The 25145-nt window shown below is 37.1% G+C and overlaps 1 protein-coding gene across 1 annotated transcript; it reads left to right on the top strand.

Moving 5' to 3' along the window:
• Positions 1-341: 341 nt before the first annotated feature.
• LOC308689732 (myelin-associated glycoprotein-like) lies at positions 342-15292 on the top strand. Its single transcript, XM_081363603.1, has 10 exons — positions 342-389; positions 916-979; positions 1107-1475; positions 1906-2256; positions 5436-5702; positions 6610-6876; positions 11092-11391; positions 12823-12910; positions 13472-13538; positions 13625-15292. The coding sequence occupies exons 2-10, from the start codon at positions 931-933 to the stop codon at positions 13871-13873; spliced, it is 2007 nt and encodes a 668-aa protein (XP_081219729.1). The 5' UTR covers positions 342-389; positions 916-930; the 3' UTR covers positions 13874-15292.
• The last annotated feature ends 9853 nt before the right edge of the window (positions 15293-25145 follow it).

Genomic DNA, 25145 nt, shown 5'->3' with positions numbered 1-25145 from the left:
GAATTACTATTTAGTCCTGAATTTCCCATGTTTCTTACTGTAATACTATAATAGCCAACCTTAAAAAGTAAGAAACACGAAGAAATAAAATGTTAATGTTTCCTTAACAGATTGCATTTTAAATGTGATTCAACACTTATTCCTGAATAATATTTAGTAATTATTAAGCGTTACTGGATCTCACAAGATGTTTCAAGTAAATATAAAGAAATGTTTTTTTTATATTATTCAATAAGCTTCATACTGATTAGCATATATTACTCAGTCAGGCTATAGTTATTTAGTTCGGACTGAAAGGGGAAGTGGTAAAACTCTAATAGAAGTAAAGACGTGTTGTTTTCACACACAGATCTCCCTCAGAGTCACAGTCGCTCTTTCACTCTTCTCCGGTAAGTCATTTACACACAACACACTAAATCTTCTGTCATTTAGAGATTTTCAGTCTTTCGGCACTCAGGTTGTAAAACATGTTCAAAATGAAACTGTTTTTAATCTTTCTAAAAAAAAAAATTAAGATTTTTCAGTGATTTAAAGTTTTGATTTAGTAGCCTGTATTTTTTCTCATGACATTTCTCTCACTCATGAAAAAAAAAATTTGGATTTATAAATAGTGTTTAAACCAAAGTTTAAAAAGGAAATAACTGCTGTTAAGTTTATACACTCTTAAAAATAAAGGTTCCATAAGGGGGTTTTTTCACAGCGATTCCATAGAAGAACAATTAATGGAAACTTTCAGGGAACACTTCCTAAAAGAACCATTTTTTCTTAGTATGAAGAACCTTTTAATAATCTAAAGAACATTGTTTTTTCACTATAAAGAAGCTTTTATGGAATGGAAAGATTCAATGGATGTTAAAGGTTCTTCAGTTTATTTTTAAGAGTGTATATGATTGTGTTTGTATTTTCTGTTGTAAGGTGGAGTGAATGTAAATGATGGAAATATCTGTGACGTTCCTCCTCACTGGATGTCTGATACAAGGTTTCACTCTTATAGATTATTCCTCTGCTGAATTAATATTCTGAGATAATTTCCATATGAATAAGTGCAGCAGTTTATTCTGCATATAAACTCTGTGTGATCAGTTCCTCTCGTCTGTGTGTTTTAGGAGTTTTTTGTGGCTTTACTATCAGTCTGCCGAAGAGAGTAGAAGCTCTACAAGGATCCTGTGTTTTCATACCCTGCACATTTGATATTGATGATGAATATGTAACATACCTCACTGAAGATGTAAAGAGAATATGGTATAAAGACGGAAACACTAACCCTCTCACTGTAGTGTTTGACTCCAGTAGCCCCGACACTGGATTGTTAAAAGGAAAAATATTTGGCACTCCTACAGAGAAAAACTGCACCACCCGCTTCGATAATGTCGGTCAGAGTGATAATGGGTTGTATTACTTCAGAGTTGAAGGCAGCGGAAAACTGAAATATAGCTACACCGAACCTGAATACAAAGTTGAAATTGCTGTCATAGGTGAGTGTCATATTGTTCATGCTGCTTCTATATTAATGTAAGTGTGGCACAGCCATTAGTAACATGATTGTGCGAAGCTTCTGGTGACACCAGTTATTAACTTGTACAAAAACTGTCCGTTATGCTGCTTTATATTGCAAACTAGTAATTGTTATCATATTATTTTGATTTATTATCATAAACACACTGGTTTGTAGTGCAAATAGTTTAAACAGTTACTGCAGTTATTCTTCTAATCATTTACTAATATGCGGCTTATGAATCGGAAGTCTCGCACATTCACAGAATATACCTTATGTCTGCGATGCAAAATGAGTTGGATAATGTTACTGGATATAAATAATAAATAAATCAACTACTGTACAATATGTGCCTTCATTATTGGATATGATAATCCTATAATGTTTGACTGTATCTCTATGTGTTGTAGAGTCTCCACCCGAACCCACAGTGAGTCTGTTTAAGGATCAGCAGAAGGTGAAGGAGGTGACGGAGGTGAAGAACGTGACGGAGGTGACGGAGGGAAGCTCTGTGAATCTGCGCTGCTCGACTAAGATCTTCTGTTCCTCTCCAGCAAATCTCACATGGAGCTCGTCTCCTGAACACCTCCTCAACGAGAGCGTCACACAACAGCAGCGTCAGGAGCAAACTGAGCTCATCTCTGATCTGATCTTCACTGTAACTCACCGTCATCATTTAGCCACTTTCACCTGCACTGTAACACACCAGCTTCAGGAGCAGATCACAAAGTACAACAAGTCACGTACGCTACGTGTTCAGTGTAAGACAGGGATTATTTCAATCAATACTGTAGTGCTGGGCGGTCTACCGGTTCATACCGAAAACCGATGTATATTTTCGTTATGATATTCATTTTGAATATACCGCCATACCAATGTATTTAATTACACAATGTCCGGAACGAACGTTACGCTGCGCCGCGCGACACTGTTTCAGACGGACCCTTTACAATGTTGCACTTCTAAGCAGCGACTGCGAGGCGTGGTGAGGGTAAACAGCAGTGCTCTGGTGTTACGTTACAGGGAAGATGGATGACCTCACCTCAACCATTTTATGCAATTGCTGTTGGGCTAAAATTGTCGACAAAGGCGGCAACACAAGCAATTTGCTCCAGCACCTTAGCCGCAAGCACGTCTTGGAAGAGCTGCCAACTCTCACGCATTTACCGTGAGACAAACGCAATTGACACTTTTCACTCGCTCTCACGCCACACATCCATTTTCTCACACACAAAAATCGCGAAGACTAGACAGAGCAGGTTACTTATGATATAAAAAAATCTCAGCTCTCAGATTCTGTCATTTTTATTACGAAATTCAAACAATAAATACCGTTTTGGCGCTTGTAAATGTGAAGCGACAGACCCCTAGTGTCACGTGAACCAATCATCTCTAGCAAATAGTAAATACACACGAATGAACACTGTTGAAAGATACAGTACAACTTACCAAAATGTATATTCCTCATACATAATATCGACCAATCAATCAAACAAAGGGGTCAATAAAACAGCTGGAGAACAATTATGTCACATAACATTTACCTCAGGAAAGCCATTTAATGACCATAATATAGGCTATAATAATAATAATAATAATAATTCATTACATTTATATAGCGCTTTTCTCGACACTCAAAGCGCTTTACATAGAAGGGGGGAATCTCCTCAACCACCACCAATGTGCAGCATCCACCTGGATGATGCGACGGCAGCCATATTGCGCCAGAACGCCCACCACACACCAGCTTACTGGTGGAGAGGAGACAGTGATGAAGCCAATCAGTATATATGGGGAGGATTAGGAGGCCATGATGGACAGAGGCCACTGGGCAAATTTGGCCAGGATGCCGGGGTTACCCCTTCTCTTTCGAAAGACATCCTGGGATTTTTAATGACCACAGAGAGTCAGGACCTCGGTTTTACGTCTCATCCGAAGGACAGCTATAGCACGTTAGTTGGAGAAAAAAAGAGCTATAGAGAGTATTTCGCTAAATATGTGTACTATATTACATATTTATTATATTTTTACTTATATCATTAAATAAAGTTGTTATTATAATTAAAAAAACACATTATATGCTCTCTGTATGTTTACAGCATTAGGTGAGCTGTTTTTTTTCTTGAGAAAAATGAATGCCTATCTTGTGTAGCCTACCTAATATTTGTCCAAATGAGTCAATATTAAATCAAATCACAATAATTGAATTGAATTGAAATAATAAAAAAACATAGCTTACCAGAAATTGTACCATGTAAACATTGTAATGTTGTAGTGTTGTCACGATACCAAAATTATTGTTTCGATACCGATACCAAGTCAAGTATTGCGATTTCGATACTTTTTCGATACTTTTCCTGAAAAGGGAGAAACACTCTCAAATATCATTGCTGTGCTTTATTTTAAAACCGGGACAACATTCTAATCATATAACACACTAATAAATGAACATATGAACAGCAGATATTTAAACATTTGAACAAAATATATCAAAATATAAAAAATAAATTAGAGCAATGACATTCAAGGTAATTTTTTTTATAAATTTAGCAGCATCTCATTTATCATAAGAAACATAAGAGCTTTATCTTGATTCTGAACTTTGAATAAAAATATGAACAGCGATTATATTAAACAATGTTTAATATTGGTAACATATGATAAGCCTCATTGGTGATATATTTGACATATGGGGAGAGAGTTGTGGAAGGCCTATACTTCATGTTAAACATAAATATATAGCAGCAAAGACAACGTCGGCAGTGTTGACGGCAAAATAGGCTACAGAATAATTCATTCTGTATTGAGAGGTGCAATATTTGAAAATCGATAATATTTTTTTAAATTACATTTATATTGTATTTATGTCAAAACTTTCAAACATCAATATGTCATTTATTAATATGTATTCGTGTCAAAATGACATAGAAACATATTTTCCTATTCTATTTTGCTATTCTATTTCTAACGCTTTCAACACGCTTGCGTGCTGTGTGAAAAATAGGCGTCGGTTCTATTCTAGCAGGCACGCGTTTTCCGCGCGTCTCGAGCTGCGCCCAGACGCGTGTGTCACGCAGGCAGTTAACATGGGAGCCGAAATTAAAACGGACACGACACGCAGCCAGTGTGTCGCCGGCCTTACAAATCTGGAACGCGGTCATTCTTAGAAGTATCGATACTAATAAATTAAGGAATCGTGACGTTTTTAATTTCCGATTTACTTTTGAAGTATCGGTGCACCATACAACAGAGCAAGGTAGGCAACGTACTTCCATATGTCACTCCTCGCGTCAGACGTCATCTTTTTCAACGAGTCGTGGACCACTTGTGCTCGCACATGCAACCATCTCGCTGTAGTGTTTTGTCACATGACACTGACAACGGCAGGTTCTTTGCTGCGTGCGTCAGGAAAAAAACACAGACGTCCATAGGGAGGCCTTTTTTTTTTTTAAGTATCGATACTGATAAATTTAGGTATCGTGACGTTTTTAATTTCCGAGTATCGCGATACTTTTGAAGTATCGGTACACCGTGCAACACTATAATGTTGTCACTAAACCTAATAAAATTCAGTTTAGTAACTAAAATGGTTTGACAATCACAATTCTCCTATTGTGATGCAATTTTTTTTTTACATCACCCCGAATTCCTGAATTATTCTACAATATTCACTAATGACAGTAAAATAGACCATCCTAAGTCAATTTACTGCAGTAATTCCTCTCTCAACCAGTAGAAAATGCATTGAACACCTAATTATGCATGAAAAAAACAAAAACAAAACATCATAAACCGGAAAACCGGTAAAAAATATAATTTTGAAAAAAACCTTGATTTAAATTTTTGGTCAAACCGCCCAGCACTACACTACTGTCTGATCATCTAGAATTAGAGCTGTAAATCATGACATAATTGCCTAAATGTTTTTCTCCTCCATTAGATGCTCCTAAAAACACATCCGCACATGTAAATGCATCTGGTTTTGTTCTGGAGGGCCGTTCAGTGACTCTGAGCTGCAGCAGTGATGCAAACCCACCGGTGCTCAACTACACCTGGTACAGAGACACTGAAGAACCACTGAAACCAGTGCAGAGCGGACAGAACCTGACCATCAGCAACACCGACCCGACACACAGCGGACGATACGTCTGTACAGCTCAGAACGAACACGGCGCTCAGAACGCATCAGTGATGCTGGACGTCCAGTGTGAGTATCAAGAGGCTCTTCTAATTTACTCACAGTCATTACTATATCAGACTTCAGATTTCAGACTTAAAAGCTAAAAAATAAATAAATAAAAATACAATTAAATTAAATATATGTATTTTAATGCATATATTTTAAATATATTTCATATTTTTAACACATTTAAAAACCTTCACTTTTACTGCAAATACTTGCAGTAAATGTCTTTACTATTATTTTACAAATGTGGAAGATTCATAATGCTATCTACTGTGACAGGCTGAATTCTGCTGGACGTCCGTTGTGAATGCTTGGCAATCGCTATTATCAATCAGTTACTCACATTGAAGAGGACTGAATTAATTGATTTCTCATAATATACTCAATGCAACAAAAAAAAGAAAATGTTATTTTGATTAGGATTTTAATGTGCGAACCCTAACATTAATGATCCAAGTAATGAGGCCTGTCTGTTGATACTGACGTTTTTGAACATCACTGAACGGCAAATTTATGTTCAGTGTCAGTGGGTTTTGATTTATTCCCAGATGTGCTTCAGTTGCTCACAGTGCAGCTGTTCTCAGTTCAGACTAACACACTGTCCAGTCGACAAATGAAAAACAGTCCTATAATGTTTACTACAAATTCTCATCATATTGTCTGTTTTTGATTTCCTTTATTTTTAGCACAGTAGCTAATTAAAACCATTACACAGCTAGTGTAAAGCAAACAAAGTAAGAGGTGAAATACAGATACATGGTGTTTTGTCGGTTATTTTATATTGTGTTCGTCTAGATGTTTGCACACATGCTTCAACATACTGCCTACATCTGAAACTTGTAAAATAACAAGGTTTAAACATACAGCTATTCAGTTACTAACCGAGATCTTGAACTGCTACACTACACTACACATCTTTTTTCCTCAGATGCCCCAAAAAACACATCGCTGTCATTCTTTCCCTCCGGCTCTATGATGGAGGGCCGTCCAGTGACTCTGACCTGCAGCACTGATGCAAAACCAGCGGTGCTCAACTTCACCTGGTACAAAGAGACCGGATCTCAGCTTGAGCTCCTCCAGACCGGATTTAATCATACCTATGTTGTGTCTAACCCTACACACTCCACACGGTATCGCTGTACAGCTCAAAACCAGCATGGCCAACACAACGCAACAATTGAACTGGATGCTCAGTGTGAGTACAAACAAAGAAAAATTACTGCACTGTTATATTCACTCATTTAATCTGATCCCTTACAGCAAAATCATAACATTGCATTTGGATGCAAAGTGCAATGTTTATGGTGAAAATAAACATGTATTGAGATTAAAAAGGTGAATTTTACCATAAAAGCATGTGATGATACGGTTTCACGCAGTCACAATATGACTTTCAGCACTGAAAAGACACTATTGAAGAGTTGCAAAAACCACAAAACCATGTTTAAATGACTTCAATTTGATGTATAGCTTATGGTAAAGACTATTTGATCAAACAAACTACACAGTGGTTTAATATCTTATATGAAGGATGCATACTGACATTCGCCAAAAAAAAAAAAAAAAAAAAAAAAAAACTTATGACAGGCTGACCGTGACCAACAATACAGTAAGTTGCAGTTTATTAGTTGCAGTCATATACAGAAAATGTATATGGAAAGACCACAGGAGATTTGGTTCCCCTACAGAGCAACATGTTCAAGTTTTGAAATGCAATGTTTCAAAACCTTTTGAAACTGCACTGAAGCAAGTGATATTGCATAAAGCCGTCAACTTTTTTTATAATACTAATGCAATGTGATTAAATGTAAGAGAAAAAGGTAACTGACGTCTCAAGTTCTCTGAAGTTCCTTGAACATCAAGTCAATTGCTGTATGTTACAGTAATGTGAAAATATGATTAGATGAGTAATACAAGACTTCACGGTACAGAACATGGAGGGAAAAAAAGTTCATTATACCAGTACAAACATTTGCACATCTCTAAAATTGTATTTCTGTTAAAAGATGTGTAAAAAAAAAGTGCCAGAACCACACTTTACATAGTAATACATGCAAAGACTCAAAGCAGAGTGGCATGTATATTGCTCACATTAGTGGTGCAACGGATCATCATTGATCCGTGATCCGTTCGGATCAATATCTTCGGTTCGGCACACACGTGATTCGCGGATTGATTTATGAAAAAAAAATAAAGAAGTTGTGTGCATGTTCAGTCCACACACAGCGTGGTCATGGCGAACGGAGGAGCTTGAACGCCCCGCGTCATTTAAATCCCTTGTATGGGAGCATTTTGGCTTCCCTGGAACACGCGTCTATTTCTCTTCAAAAGCTCGCTTTATCATTATACGCGCGCGGCGCGTCCTATTCGCTTTGGACGCGCGAATTAAGGATTCAAACTGTTCAAGCATCGAACTAAACGCGAACTTGACGCTCTATTCGCGTTTCGTGTGAACGCAGCAAAATGAACAGGCTGCGATGTCAAGATTGCAATTCGACGCGTGTGTGTGTGTGTGTGTGTGTGAGAGAGAGAGAGAGCGAGAGAGAGAGGCACGGGCGCGATCGAACAGTGGAAACGTGGAACAGTCAAACTGTAAACTACAACTGTCACCCAAACGCACACACACACACACACACGCTGTTTAAAAGCAAAAATTATCTCATCTTTTGGAAATTCATCATATTGCATTGGTTTTCATTTCTTGCCCTCAAACAGAGTAATCTGTTTATTTTGAAGTTACACATTCTACATTGATTAAAAAAGAAAATCAAATGTGTTTTTAATGGTAGTATTATTTTATACAGAAATAAATTATTTATAATTCAGATGAGAATAACGTTAAAGTTTAATTTTAATTTTAAATTCATTCAGGTACAATTACCAAACATATCTCAAGGCCTTTTGAATAAAGGGTGGCAGTCTTTCATTATCAACTGTGGTTGTGGACTATATTCTGGAGAAGTATTTGTTCTCCATTTGAGTGAGATGTTTTTATGTGGCTAATTGAGCAAAGTGCTTACATATATTTTATTATTAGTAGTATTAGTTCAAGAATAAAATAAAAATATCGGATTGATATCGGTATCGGCAAATAGCCAAAGCTGCGGCATCGGTATCGTATCGGAAGTGAAAAAGTGGTATCGGGACATCGGTGGAAACACATCAAGCATGGCCACGTTACGTCATCCCGTTGCGCACCCAATGTTGATTTTATATATTTTAATGTAATATTTTAAAAGTGTTAATAAACAAAAAGACAAAACTTATGTTTATTTGTCTTGTCTTGTCTTTTTTTTTTTTTTCTGATCCGAAAAATTATCCGATCCGTGACTCTGATCCGAGAAACGATCCGAACCGTGAGTTTTTTGATCCGTTGCACCCCTAGCTCACATGCATTATAAGTGTACAGTTTGAAGTAAAGGGATAGTTTACACAAAAATGAAAATTCTGTCATTTATCATTTGTCATCCAAAACCTGTATGACTTACTTTCTTTTTTGAGAGAGATATTGTCTCAGTTTTTTTCTCTCTTTTTTTTTTTTTTTCATACAAGGGAAGTCAGTGGGGTCCAATGTTGTTTGGTTCCCAACGTCCTCTTTAAAATATCTACTTTTGTGTTACATGCATGACAAACTCATACAGGTTTGGTGTATACAGTAAGTGACAGAATGTTGACACTTTTTCCAATTGAATACTACTTTGTAAAGCTCTGTTTACACCGACCACAACACTTATGCACATAAGTGACATGATACCATTCATTTCAATGGAGAGCTGCCGATTTCCGGCAACACAAGCGACTGACCGTTGGCAACAGAATGTAGCCGTTTCCAACAACTGCACGATTAATTGTTAAAAGATCGTTTAGTTGTCCATTCAGAATCATGCGAGAATTTTAAACAAAACAAAAAATCATCTCAATTCATCCAGAATCATGCTGCTCTAGCGTGTCCAGCGACGCAACAAAGTTGAGATATGTTTAACTTTAAAATGAAAATGAAATGTGACTTTTGGGAGTGACAACCAACAGACCTTACTCAGAACAGCACCATGACAGGTATGAAAGCGAGTGAAGTCAGTGGAGCTTGAGTGATACAAGACTGCATCCTGTAGTGGATTGTCTGTGGCAAGATGGAGAAGTTAATCTTAGCGGTCAGCAACTTCCCTAATTTAGCATATGTCTCTGTGTGTATATAGGGTGGTCCTCGCTGTGCTGACTCTGAGCCTGAACAAAATGAACATCCACAGATAAATGGCCACGGTAGCAAAGAGAACTCGCTATTTCGTTAATCTTTAAAAGTAAGCATTTTATGTCCTGATTCCATTTATATTTAATCTTTTCGCTCCAAAAGAAAACTGATTCACTGCCTACAACATAGAATAACATCCGTTAATATCATTCACAAACGTTCCTAGGCAGTAGTGGAAAGCCCCCTCACCGCCAGCCACTGATGACAAAGCCTCTGGCAGAGTAAATGCAGCTTTAAAGAGTTTGTCAGAGCAATAATGGCATTTTCACCAGAGTGGCATGTTGCACACTTAAAGGAACTAACTGTAACCGCAACTTCGAAATCGTTGCTTGTTTCTCTTTTCTACTTCAGTACACTATAAGCTCTCGGTTATGAGGGTTTTCTTCAGTACTTGTCATTATCTTATTCATTTTTGTACACAGTAAGGCTTTTCAAACTGCACTTAACCCTGGGTTATCATCGTTTTAAACACCACTTTTAACCCAAGGTAAAGGAACGTTTCATACTTGTAATTTAGAAGTGCCGTTAGCACTGCTTTTTACCCGGGGTTATGAAACCCTGCTTGGGAACAGGAGTAGCGCTGCTATTGGCGTCATTAATCCCGCATTGCAGTGCATTGTGAAATGATCTGTGTCAGAATGTTACGGCTAAACGCTTAGCAACAAACAGCCAATCGCTTGGCTCATAAGCACATGCTTTGAACAGTGATGGGCGTTGTATAAACAGTAGTTTAGCGTTTGAAGGGAAATTGTCAAATGGTAACAGAAAACATGAGAAATGTTGTGAAGAAGAGACCATATCATTCTTACCTTTATAGTCCGAAAAGCCCATTCATTATAAACTTGATAGTTCAGTCGATGAGGATGTGCAATGTGGCTGAATGGTAAATATAATATGCAAATAAGAACATTTAGGGTTTAGGAATGTGTTTATAAATACTCAGGAATAAATGTTAACCCCAATGTGAAACGTGAATCAATATAACCAAGAATTCTGTTAACCCAGTTTTTAGTGTGACCCAGAGTTAACTATATTTCAAGTGTGAAAAGCCCGAGTGAGATGTTCAGCAGTTTTTCTTAAGTGAATCGGGTCCTCAAGCTGTTTTATTTTGCTCAGATCCTACACAGAAACTACAGTTTATGATCTTATTGTCCTTTTCAGTTGCGCCCAAAATCTCCAGCTCTTGTAACAAAAGCAGCGTAATCACGTGTGTCTGTGAGGCTCATGGGAATCCCTCGCCTAAACTAGAGTGGCGTCGATCTGGAAATGTTCTCACCAACTCTACAAACACGTTCATCAGGAATGAAACTTTAGGAAGCACAAGTTTGAAGAGCATCCTGACCATCAATCAGTCTCTCACAGACACAGACGTCCTGCAGTGTTTCAGTGCAAACACTCTCGGCACCGCCAGCGTCAGCCAACGGTTTCATCCCGTCACACGGACGTCCGGGACAGAGACAAGTGAGATTCGCTTCTCTGACACGCACAACAACAGCTTTATCTGATCAACAAGAATGATCACAAATGAGATCTCTGGAATATCTTAACCCTTCTGAAAAAGAAGTGCACTTCATTTTAATTTAATGTGCGCTTGCAGTGTACTTCAAATCTTAAAAGTATGCACTCTTAGAAGAAAAGTTTCTGTGCGGTGCTTCATATATAGAATCTTTTAGGGATGATTTTATGATTTAGTTGTCCTTAATTTGTTTTGATAATTTTTTTTATTATTATATTTTATTAATTAAACAGCTCATAAACATTCTTAATCAGTAAAAAAAAACTAAAAGACCCGTTAAACATTAATGTATTTTCGCAATCATTTAAGACATTTCTCCTTAGAACCTTTTTGGTATAAAGTGATTTTTAAAATTGATTCAAGAACTCTAGAGTTCTATATAGAACCCCATTTAACTTTTTTTACTTTAAAGCACATTTTAAATGATTGTTTTAATAGATTTTGTTGTGCTTTAAAGAAGTAGACTTGTTTTGATGTGTTGACTAACATATTAAAAGCACACAAAGTACCTGATTATAATTGTAATTTTTAAAATTAGTGTTATTCAATATTACATTTAAAGATAATATATTAAAAGCAGCTTCATTACAAATGTTTAATTAAAAACAGATTTATATATGTTTAAATATTCATAACCTACAATTTTTGGTGTTATAGTGTAATTATACATTTAAGTACTTAGTAATAATAATTAACTACATGTACTTAGGATTAAGGTGTGGTTAGGGTTAGTTGCATGTAATTATGCATAATTTATAGTTATTACTATAGTAACTACATGTAACATGTAACAAGGACAGTATAAAATAAAGTTACTCAATTTTCAAAAGAAATGAAATTAAAGTTTATTTTAGTTTATATATATGCATCAGCATTTGGCTGTACACTTTCACCATATTTCAAAGACAATAGAAGTAATTGAGAAATTAAAAAAGAACTCTTTGTTTGGCTAATAAATGTAACCTACAATTATAAATAACCTGCAGTTATGTGTCTGAAAACATTACCTTAAGTTCACACTTAAATATTAAAAATTTTCTTTTACTTCTTTTTTTTTTTTTTGTATGCTGAAGTGTACTTCTTTTCCACAGGGGAATTATTTGTCCTAGACAGCAATGAGATCAAATGGAGACCAAATGGAAACTTTTCTCCAGAGAAATGTGCTCATATTTGCCAAGACACTAAAGTGTGTAATCAAATATCAGAGATCTCAGTATGAACTTGAATCGAATCTATGATCAAATGATCTGAGCTGCTCTTCACATTCATTTTTATCACTCCTGAGAAACATTTTAGACACTTAAATGATCTCATTTAAGAGTCCTGAGCTAAGAGTCCTAAGACCAACCTCTGAGCAATAAAACACTGCTTTCCAGGTTTCCATCACCCGTCTGTGCTGCTCGGAGCTGCTGTCGGCGCATCAGCGATGATGATCTTGTGCATCATAGCAGTCTACAATGAACGGTGGGTACATCATACAAACATGATTATCACAGAACTGGTCCAATATATGAGCTGAGGCTAAACTATAGATGATTACAGAGATTTTTCCGGCTATTCTGGTAAACGTGTTCAAAAGTTTCACTCCAAAATATGCTCGTCTTGTTTTCCAGTACAAATATCTAAACGTTTTTAAATCAAGATACTTCTACTTGAGAAGCAAAATGACTTCAGATATTAAGTCTTGTTTTCAGAAAAATGCCAGTGGGTTCAGAGAAATACACTTTTTTAACCCCATTGGCAGATATTTGTTCTTGTTTTAAACAATCTTAATTTTGATAGATTTTTCAGAAAACAAGACTTTTATATGCCACTTTGCTTCTCAAGTAAATGTGTCTTAATTTCATATATTTGTACTGGAAAACAAGACAGAAGAACATCATTTTTTGCAGTGTGAAGCCAAATAAACAGTTAGATCACATTGATTTGATGAGACTTTTACTTTACTAGCCTCATCACAAGACGGATTTGTGATTCTGATTGACATATTATATCAGAATCTAAAGGCCTAAAAACATTTTTCAGAAGAAGGAATCCCAAACCTTCAAGAACCAGACAAGACGACACATCTGGACTCATACTTTCTCAAATAGTGAGTTAAATACACTCACACTCTTCATTTTCAAAGACATCACAAACGCACATTCATCTGATTCTGCTGTGTTTCTGCTCCATCAGGCCACGGATTCCCATGGAGACGGCGAGTGTGTTTACGGGAATAATGACATGCTGTCAGCCGTTACACCAAGATCACCAGAATCTCTTCATTATTCCACCATCGACTTCACGAACGCAGAGCCGCCGTCAGGAGAGATCAGGGGCGCCTCCTCACTGACCGAGGAATATGCTGAGATCCGTCATCATTCTGCAAGAGACGCAGCATCTGCGACCGACCTCAACGAAAGACCAAAGCCCACAAGAGAGTAGGGCGAAGATCACGGATGTGTCATCAGAAGACACGATTTATGAAAACATGACCTGTCGCTTGGTTGTTTAAAGACAGAAAAGGAACAGTTGCACTTTGTCCAAAATCGAATACTTCCCTGCTATAAGTATGCAAAAAAGTAGTATCATGTCCGAATACATAGTATTGAAAAAACAGTAGGCTAAACGTACCCGGGATGACCTACTACTTCTCAAGTGCGCATTCAATGAACACTTTATTATCCCAATTAGGCCCCGGGAGAGGAGTTGTGAATGGCAGTGAATCGACGCAGCTGATGCTGTAGGTCACATGATAGTACCAACTCGGACAGAATGCAATTATACCATTGGTCAGTGCAGATGTTGTGGAACAGTGAAGGCCTGTTTAGACCAATAACTATAACGAAAACCACAACGATACGAAAGATAAACGACTGAAAAATATCCAGCTGATGAACGATAAAAACATTGACAGCCAATCAGAATCCATCCTGCTGTAACGAGCTCGAGCATTTAAAGCAGTAGACAACAAAACTGCAGAGCGCACTTATAATAAACAGAACGATATTGTTCATTGGTGTGACTGTGGACGAAATTATTGTTATGATTTTATAGTTATCATTCTTGGTGTGAACGAGCCTTTAGAATGAACCGAAACCTTCAAATCTTTATGCATAACTCAAACACCACAAATGGATTTTTCAAGCAAATTTTCACCACCAAATTGCAATTCTATCATTCCAAACCTGTAGGACTTTCTTTCTTCTGTTGAACATAAAAGAAGATATTTTGAAAAATGTTCCAGTGGGTTTTTTTCCCCTCAGTGTTAATGGGGTCCAATGATGTTTTTGGCTGCCAATGTTCTTCAAAATATCTTCTTTTATGAACTATCCATATACAATATGAATGAACTAATATTATGATGAACAGAAATTAGCTACTTTATGACAAATTACTTGAAATAATCAGTAATACTTAAAGTCCCCTGTATTTTATCCCTTAAAACTCATCTTTGATCACCAAAATTACATATTTAAATGTTTTTTTTTATTTTCTTAAAATGCCTTAAAATATAAATATAACTCTACACCCTTGACTCATTTAGTATAGGCGGTTCTATTAATATGCAAATTAGCCCCGCCCCACTCACAGCAGCTCAGAAATCCACTCGTTGACCTGATTGGTTACAAGTTTGTGACGTCAGAAACACCAGCGAATTAAAACTGTTTTTGAGACTGTCTTTGGTTCATTGCAGTTTTAAGGAGAAAATACTCAACAATGGTGTTGACTAATGCATTTGTACATGGTTTGTCTCAAAGCATATTAAAAACACCACATAGACATAAACAACATTAAAAGCTTGATTTTCACAGGGTTTTTCAAGTGTTATTTAAATAAACTCCTGATGTACTTACAAACTTTCCAATGCCTCATTTTACGAGTACAGAACCTGTTTGTACTACTGTATAAGTTTGGTACCATTCTGGGCATTATTAGTGGGATATTTTACGAGATACAGCCTTGGATCCATTAGCGCCTGCACTAAGCCATCCAGCTGATTTCTCTAAATAAGCTTTAACTTTAATAATGTTCAACCAAGGGAAAAAAAGCTTCTGGGGGGTTTGGCTCGAGGTCATGGTGCAAAGGACCCTAGGTTGATTTTACTCTGAACCATCCCTTTAACATTAGGTAATGCAAAATTTGTCTAGTAAATGTTGAAATTAACATGAACTAATATTAACAAAGCATTATTCATAGTTCATTCATGTTTACTAATGATAACAAGTGAAAACTTACTCTAAAGCATTACCTAATGACCTTTGGTCAGAGATCTTACAGAATATATAGGAGTCAGAAGTTAATTTCTGTAAAATATCATGAGTTTGAACAACCTTTTCTTACCAGATCAGCAGTCGGAAACGTACTTGACCTCAGTGTGTCGTTCACAGTCGGCTTCTTCTGGTGTCACACTTTCAGACAGAAACTCCTTTAAAAATAGGAGCTCCTTCTGGAGGGATAAAACATTACATTTTAAAACATTATTTTTTTTATAATGTATTTTTTTATACATCAGTGACTTAATTTTTTATTCAAAATGTATATTTTTTTTCTTTAAAAAAAAGATTATAATTGTAATCAGCTTCATCCAGTGTTTATGAAAAAAAAATCCATATAGTACAATCTCTAGAAAAGACTGAAGATAAGTGTTTTCAGAAATATCTGAGATGAAATATTGACAAAGAACAATGCTGTTAAATTAACCTCTTCTATTTAGATCATTAGTAATATTTCAATGAAAAATATTTGTATTTCTGTTTTTGTTTTAAGTTTAATATATATTTTAATAAGTCATTTAGGCCTGGTTTCAGGCAGGGCTTAGATTAACCCAGGTTTCGGCCTTTGTTCAATTAGGACATTTATGTAGCTATTATATACATGCCAGTTGCAGCTCTAACATGCCAGTAAAAACAACTCAAACATGCCAGTCTGACTGGGACTAGACTCTGACTGGGCCTTGTCTCTGTAACCGGGAGGTAATGTCATTACTTTGATATAGAAATTATAAAGGGTACATTTGTGTTCGGAACATATTGCTCTTTCAAAACTAAAGACACGTACAATTGCAGGTCATTTTGTAGCATGTCTCATGAAGCAGCACTCGAAATAAAGGCTAAAAAAAAACAACAGCAACTAAGAGGACGTGAAACACACATTATATAGCCTATATTTTAACAAGAAATACAAGAGACGTGTGAAATGGAAAACACTTAAGAAGTTCAAACTACTTACTTCTCTGACTACGTGACCACATATTTGCGTCTGCATGCTTTCACATGTACATGCTTTCAAGTTATGTTTCACACAGCACATGTATTTTGAAACTCTTTGTTGATTCATGCAGCTGGATTCATGCAGCTGGCTTTTTTGATCGGACGCTTGTCCACCACCAGCGTCCGATCAATTTTTGTTCCGACTCGACGCCTGTGACGTTTTCGCTGCTTGGGGGAATGTACTTTAAATATGAAACCATAGCAACGCCCATACACAAATTCTCACCGCCGAGTTTCCATTGGCTGCTGCCCCGCGTTTTGACGCTCTCATTTGCATAAAGTATCCACCGAGATACTTTTTTGCAGCGCCACTGTTGACCAAATCGACGCGATGCGACCCATCATGCTTTGCGGGGGCGTTTTTGCTGCCTGACGTAGTTCCATAGGAAATGAATGGGCTTTGGCGTCGCGTCAGAAATCGAGACGCTGGTGGACAAGTGGCTTTTTACACATTAAATAAAGAAACAGAGCAGCAGAATCTAAAATTCATTCCGACAGAACTTAAATTCGGCTTGACGTATAGTCTATATCCGAGCAAAGCCGGTTTAATAAGAACGTTTATTAATAACCCATCTCTGATTCGGGCTAAATGAATTTTCGAACAAGAACAAATGTAATTTAAACTTCTCCGTTTTTGCAGTTTTAGTGTGGACGCGAGGTGCAAACGTAGCAAAAGGTCTCCGTTTTTAAACAAAAACGCAGTAGTGTTTTCTAACATTATATAGTTTTTTTTTGTTTTTTTAAATACTGTTTATCCTTACTATTATTTAATGGGGCTATCAGTAAGCCTAATTATAATCACCACCTGCAAGTAGGGCTGGATGATTAATCGAAAAGTAATCGAAACCGAAATTCAGAGCCTATAACCGACGTAATCTTACCAAGTCGGTTATTTCGGTTTTTTAATCCTATTAATATTTCCAACCACTGTGTGTTAACTTTCACCTTAAAACATATTACTGCGTGTGTAGTCACGTGACTCCGCCCCGTCCCGACTCCCTTGGCTCTGAACGCGCGTCTATTTCGCTTCAAACGCTCGCTTACGCGCGTCCTATTTGCTTTGGACACGCGAATGGATTCAAAATGTTTTAAGAGTAGAACTAGACGCGATAGACGCTAATTTTACGCTCTATTCGTGTTTGGTGTGAACGCAGCATAATGAACAGGATGCGATGTCAAGATTGCAATGCTGTGTGTGTGTCGGAGAGAGAGAGAGGCACGGGCGCGATCTAACAGTGGAAACATAAACATCATTCGTCATTATAACATCAACGTCAATTTGTTCATACAGGACATCATTAAAACTGCAAAGTGTTTAGCCTAGCCTACTTATATTTGTGTTAAAGGGGGGGTGAAATGCTATTTCATGCATACTGAGTTTTTTACACTGGTAAAGAGTTGGATTCCCATGCTAAACATGGACAAAGTTTCAAAAACTAAGTTGTACGTTTACAACTCCAACCAACTCCGTGGATGGAGTTTGTTTTCCTGAGCATAAACGGAGTTGTGTAAGACTGTTGTTCCCTGCATTTCGACGATGATTGTTTTATAAACAAAGCCCAGATCGAAGAATTTGCAGATCGTCTAATGCTTAAGGATCGAGCAGTCACAATGATAAAGGTTCGCGGTCGTGCCTTGGAACGGTGAGTAAAACTGTTGAACAAATGTCTCTGTGTGTTGTCACTAGCTCGGCGCATTAGCACAGCTAAGCTTCGCCCACACGGCCCGCCTCCAGCCGCTCGTTTTTTTCCGGAAAGACTCGGTACAGCCAATCTTTCAATTAAAAATATAATAAAACAAAAGACTTTTTGGAGATATGAAGGATGCAATATTACTCTATAGGTACTCAAGATTAACAGGAGATTGAGTGAAAATGAGCATTTCACCCCCCCTTTAAACATTGTGCTTTTGTCAAACTGTAAACTCTTGTCAAACTGAAACCTAGTCACCCAACCAAAATCACACACACACACACACTGTGTACATTTTTTTTTTAAAACAAATTGAAATTATCAAAAAGCAAAAATGATCTCATCTTTTGGACATTCATCATATTGCATTGGTTTTCATTTCTTGTCCTAAAACAGAGCACTAATCTTTTTTATTTTTAAGTAACACGTTCTACATTGATTAAAAAATAAAATCAAATGTGTTTTTAATGGTAGTATTATTTTATACAGAAATAAATTATTTATAATTCAGATGAGAAGTTAAAGTTAATTGAAATTTTAAGGAAACAAATATATTGAACTGAAATATAGCAAATTAATTTTAAATTCATTCAGGTTACCAAACATATCTCAAGGCCTTTTAGAATAAAGGGTGGCAGTCTTTCAATATCAGCTGTTGTTGTGGACTATATAACATACAGGAGAAGTATTTGTTCTCCATTTGAGTGAGATGTTTTTATGTGGCTAATTGAGCAAAGTGCTTCCATATTATTAGTAGTAGTAAACGTTAGTTCAAGAATAAAAAAAGATATCGGATTGATATCGGTATTGTATCGGAAGTGAAAAAGTGGTATCAGGACATCTCTAACTCTTTCATTAGAAAAAATAACCGTGAACGTATTTACAGCATAAGCCTTGCCAGTGACATAGGAATTTTTTTTTAAATAATCGTTTAATAATCGTAATCGAGGTAACTTGTTTGATTAATTGCGATTATGATTTTAGCCAAAATCGTCCAGCCCTACCTGCAAGTGTAACGTACACTTTGAAGAGTAAAAGTTACTGAAGGTTACATTCAACTTTATTAAAACTAACTGCATATATGGTAATCAAATTGCACTTCAAAAAGTCATACATTTGTGAAAAAAAAAGAAGAAAAAATCTAAATAAATGAACATACAAATTTATTTTAAGTATAATAAATACAACATAAAAAGCAACGATCCGAACATTTAATGAACAAAACCGGTTCTGTAGCCCTATATGGCAGACAGTAACTTCGGTAAAGTTCGGTAAACGGAATCAGTCCAGGAAACATCCACAAAGAAACGAATGAGACTAAATCGCTGACAAATCAAATGAAAAACTAAACAGTGCAAGCAAGGCTACATTAGTCATATTAGAAAATTAAGTTGTAGGTTTTGTTTGAATAATTACGTATGTTATTTAGCTGAGGTAAATAAAACGCAATACTCACGTATCCTTGCTCGATGAAGAACGAGTCAACACAATGAGCCCAACGGGCGGTTGACATTTAAAAGGCTGATTTTCGCGCTTCAGGGCAGTGACGAGTATAATGTAGTCCAGTGGTTGTCAAGACACCGTTGGCACCATAGATATCATATCTATGGTTGGCACAACCTTAAGCAATGGCCATGAACGGTGGTTTAATGTCAACATTGTGACAACACTGTAAGAACCTTCACCACATAACGTATTTATTCCGCTCCGTGCACAATATGGCGACCGTTGACGTTCGACCTTGAGTGTGTGGGCCAGTACTTCCGGTGAAAACTTCCGGTGACCTTACTCTTTGCTTACAGCAAGAGCGGAGCTAGGGTTGCCACCCGTCCCGGTTTTCCAGGGATTGTTCTCTTTTTTGAGCGACAGTCCCGGAATATTTATATTCTTTCCCGGGACACGAATTGTCCCGTTTTTTTGTTAAAATGTTCTTCTAAAGTAGAATGTCCTGGTTTCAAACCGTTTCCTTCTACTGTCACTGTTACTGCAGAGCTGCCACGCGCAATTAACCCTTCTCACGCACAGAAAAATCGCAGACGCAAAGCAAAGAGGAGGACACGGAGACCGACAGACTAGACAGAGCAGGTTACTTATGATATAAAAAAAAATATTAGCTCTCAGATTCTGTCAATTTTTTTTACGAAATTCAAACAATAAACACCGTTTTGGCATTTGTAAATGTGACGCAACAGAATAGATCTAGCGGCACGTGAACCGATCATCTCTTGCTAATAGTAAATAAACACGAATGAACAATGTTAAAAGAAAACGTACAACTTACCGAAATGTATATTCCTCATACATAATATCGAACAATCAGTGTTTTTCAACCGTGGAAAGGGTCAATAAAACAGCTGGAGAACAATTGTCACATAACATTACCTCAGGAAAGCCATTTGATGGCCATAATAGGATAGCACGTTAGTTAGCTAGAAAAAAAAGAGCTATAGAGAGTATTTTGCTAAACATGTGTAGGCTACTATTACATATTTATTATATTTACTTATCATTAAATAAAGTTGTTATTATAATAAAAAACGCATTATATTTCATTTGTTAAATAAAGTTATTTTTAACCTAATACTACCAATTGATAAGGCTCTATGTTTAGGCCTACAGCATAAGGTGAGATTTTTTTCTTGAGAAAAATGAATGCCTCGTGTACCTAATATTTATCCAAATCAGTCAATTAAATCAAATCACAAGAATTGAACTGAATTGAAATCCTGATTTTTTTTTCAAGCAATAATAAAAAACGTATCTTACCAGAAATTGTACCATATTTGTAACATGTTGTCACTAAACCTAATACAATTCAGTTTAGCTACTAAAATGTTTTGACAATCACAATACACTTATTTGCAAGATTATTTTTTTTTTACAGTTAAAAATTTCAGTTAAATATAAAGGAAAAACAGCGCTGGAAAATCAACAACTCCCACCCCACAAACAAAAAAAAATCTGAGTGTCCCGGTTTTTCACAAATCAAAGGTGGCAACCCTACAACCATACTGTCTATGGAGACTAGAAACCGAGTTCCATTACTAGAGAGATAATTTTTTACAATGAGTGTTTTTAGGATTCAAGAGAGGCGACTTGCCTTTCAGAGGGTGACAGCCTCAGCACTTCATTGTTGTGTGCCGTTAAGTACTGTTTGTCATGTTACAACAGAGAAGTCAGCTTTCATGCATTCCCCGTTGACGCCGCGGTACGGGCTGAGTGGATGCAGAAGATCCGATTCCGGAGGGATGACTTCAACCTCGATCACCAAATTTTTAAATGCATAATTTTCAGTGTATTTCACCTGTGCGTTTCTATGCTTTCTATTACTGCATTTATTTTGTGCAAGTGAGATGAGTAAAGATCTCTTTCATAAATCATTATCCGTCTGTTGTTTATAAGCAGCACACAGTATTTTACTACGTGTAAAATATACACAAACTTACCTATATTAAATTGTTTGTGGTACCTACAGTTAAAAATGTAAATGTAAAATATGTGATGATAATATTGATCGAGCAATTGATTTAAGTGAAAATATATGCGCAGAATTGAGAAAATAGTATTTATGGAGAAAAATTGTAGCCTATTACAGGGCAAACATGTGAATATTCATGGTGCAGTTTTATGCTCTATATTTACAGTTGGCATAATTGTCATTGCGTATGCGTATGCAGCATGAGTCACACCCATTCTCTGGTTCCAATCAAAAATTGTCATGCCCTTCACTCGCTAACTTCCCTCCGTCTCGTTCACTCGGATGTACGTCATTGCTTACGCTGCACGAGTGCCAACTACTGGCGGAAACTGCAATGGGCTGAATTGGAACATCTTAAGCCCTTGATCACTTGGAATCGCTTGGAATCAACAGTGGAGTTGATTTATTATTTAATTTTTTTCCCTTTAAGAATTTGTTTAATGCAGCATCTAATGTTTATAGGTGTGTTTGGGTTGTTTTAAATAAAAAAAATATATAATTAATATATCATAGAGTTATCTGTGTGGTGATTAGACGAGATATGTGGTGACGTCACAATCGTACTGCATTGTGGGACATATAGGTGCCTGAAGTGTACATTTGAAGCAAACTCGCTCTCTCGGTCAAAATCGAGGGAACGAGGGTCTGTCCATATAAACTTTCCTCGTCCACTTCACGAAGTGGAACGCACTTCAAAATGGCGGCAGGGATTCCCCCAAGGGATGTGCTTAGGGAAGTTCGCAAGTGCGTGTCTAAAAGTGGACTGGAATGGCGGCCACGTGCAACTAGCGAATTGGATAGACCTAAAACCATAGACAGTAAAAGAAATGGACACAGCGACCCCATTGGAACTCAATTGAGACAAGTGAAGCCCGTTTTCAGCAATTTCTTAGCACTTCCTTTCCTGACGCGCAGACTCAAACCGAGCAAAGCGTTACACGGACCACGTGAGCAACCCGTCTGTCTTCTAGTAGCTGTGCCAAGAGAAATCTGAATCATTCCCTTCCGAATCTTGCAGAGACGGAGAGTGTGAGTAGGAGCTGTCTATGAGCTTGGAGCAGGAGAAACTTTTGCTAAGTATTCTGATTAATTATTTTGTCATTTTGCCTCCACGTCTCCCCGATTGCCCGCGAGCTTCTCCTCCTGTCCATACGGTAATCTCTCTAGTGTGCGACAGAGAGTCGCGTGGTTATGACGCAATCGTTAGCCTACTTTTACAAAAACTGCTTCTACGGGGCCATAACATAAGCTACAAGGTAATGGAGCATTTTATACATTGTCGTGTTTCTTTAGAAATAAAAAATGGACAAATGGAGTCTTTAAACGCCTCGGATGTAAAGTTATTCGCTGTCAAAGTGACGCCAAAATGAATGGAAGTCAATGGGATTGCTAACGCAAGTGAAGTTCCGCTCAAGATGGCGGCACCCGGCCGACTTCAACTTCCGGTCGACTTCCTTCCCGCTTGCCTAAAACCAATCAGAGCGATCGTCATCGTGTAAAGCCCACCCCAACGTTTCTGATTGGTGCCGCGATTTCGACGGATTAGAAATGGGCTTGAATGAGCTCTTTGCCAGACTACTTGCAGAGCAAATCTAAATTTGCTGGAAGTTGTCTGGGTTTTCCCATGCAGGCTAATGGTGCATTCAACTCATCTCGTATAGATCGTATTTACGACTTGAACGCCACCACAATGTCGTAAATACCAGTGGGGAGCTCGGGATTTTCTCTAAGCTCCGATCTTTACGAGTTGGGGGAGTGTCAGTGATTAACATGGCGGAATACACAATACGTAAAGGTATTTAGCTGTGATATTGTCAGGCTTTTCTATATACAGTGCAGTTAGCTAATCGCCAACACAGAATATGATTGTATTATAATATAACAATGCAACATGTAACGATGAGCTGGCAGTGGCTTCATAAATTAATTGAAAACATAAAAATACAAAGTAGCCTACACCTGATGCACATTTCTTAGTTCTTCATTTTCTAGAACAAGAGTTTAAAAACCTTACTGTATTTTTGTGTAATTAATTAAGAGAAAGTACACCGCCATCTTGCTCCGACGAAAGTGACTTGAACGCACATGCCGTCATAAGCACGACTTCCCACCTCGTACGTACGAACTTCCCAGGAGGACTTGAACGCACCATAACTTTCAACATGAACCAATTCAAGCCACTTCCTTAACAACCAGTTCATGGTTGGGATTGCGATTGGGCAATAAAATTCATCCGTTTGCGCAGCTGGAGACGCACAGGGCATTCTCATACTATTTGAAGCATTTTAATTTACTGTACAGTGAATCAACAATATTAGTATGTTTTTTGTACATATGCTAAACTTTAATTTGTTCAAAAGTAAACAGAAAGATGAGCTCAAGAGCTACAGACATGGACTACAACCAGCAAAAACAGCCATTTTCATTTCATGGGACCATTAAGTTTAAGCTTCTTAACCCTTTAATTATGTTAAACATCTGGGTAAGATAATTTTACGATTAAATCATTATTATTTTTTAATTGTCTGTGCACCTGCCTTTAACCATGAAAATGGCTGGGGGAAAAAACTGACCCATTTTTCATGGTGTTTCATACAATACCTCAGGGTGTTGCAACTTTGCAGGCATCTTCATGATCCTATAGCCTAAATATGAAACAGTCACACAATTTCAAGAAAAACATGCTAGTATTTTCGACAACTCAAAAATGTGATGCAGGTCAAATTAAGTAGACAGCAAGTGTCACATGCCAATTCTGAGAAAGCATCAACTCTTTATCACAACATTATTTCATGTTTGTGTTGTTTCATGTAGGCAGAAATAAAAACTCAAACTGATCAGACTGATGTGTTTAAGTGTGAAGAAGACATTCACACATGAACTTGGGTCATTTCAGTTTATTTTCTCATAAACTCTTTGCAACGGTCAAGCACACAATTTATCAAAGAACAGTTTTCCATTCAAAGACCTCGACCGTACACGTTTGCCAGCACAACATGGAGACAAATGTTGAGTAGAGCAAGGTCAGAATCCATGTCAGCCACTTCACTGCTGTGAACATCTCGAGTGTAAAAAGCAAACATGCACTTGTTACAAGGAAGGAAGAAAGAAACATTTTCAATAGGGGACTTTATTTTTCATTAAAAATCTTTTTTACTGCAATCCAGCTGATCAAACCCAATACAGCTGAATCGCATCAGGATTTCACCACACAAACGGCGCTGTAAAAACGTCGGCCATGTTTCCGTGGCAGAGCAGAAACGCTTGAGATTGTA

The sequence above is a fragment of the Scardinius erythrophthalmus genome, assembly GCF_964197995.2.
Source record: "Scardinius erythrophthalmus genome assembly, chromosome: 4".
NCBI lineage: Eukaryota > Metazoa > Chordata > Actinopteri > Cypriniformes > Leuciscidae > Scardinius > Scardinius erythrophthalmus.
This window is presented reverse-complemented; position numbering and strand designations above follow the sequence as displayed.

Excerpts from the sequence above, each read along its gene's own strand:
- LOC308689732 (XM_081363603.1), top strand. The coding sequence starts at position 931 with ATGATGGAAATATCTGTGACGTTCCTCCTCACTGGATGTCTGATACAA. Across the intron at positions 1,476-1,905 it reads AGTTGAAATTGCTGTCATAG|AGTCTCCACCCGAACCCACA; the intron begins GTGAGTGTCATA and ends TATGTGTTGTAG. Across the intron at positions 13,539-13,624 it reads GACTCATACTTTCTCAAATA|GCCACGGATTCCCATGGAGA; the intron begins GTGAGTTAAATA and ends CTGCTCCATCAG.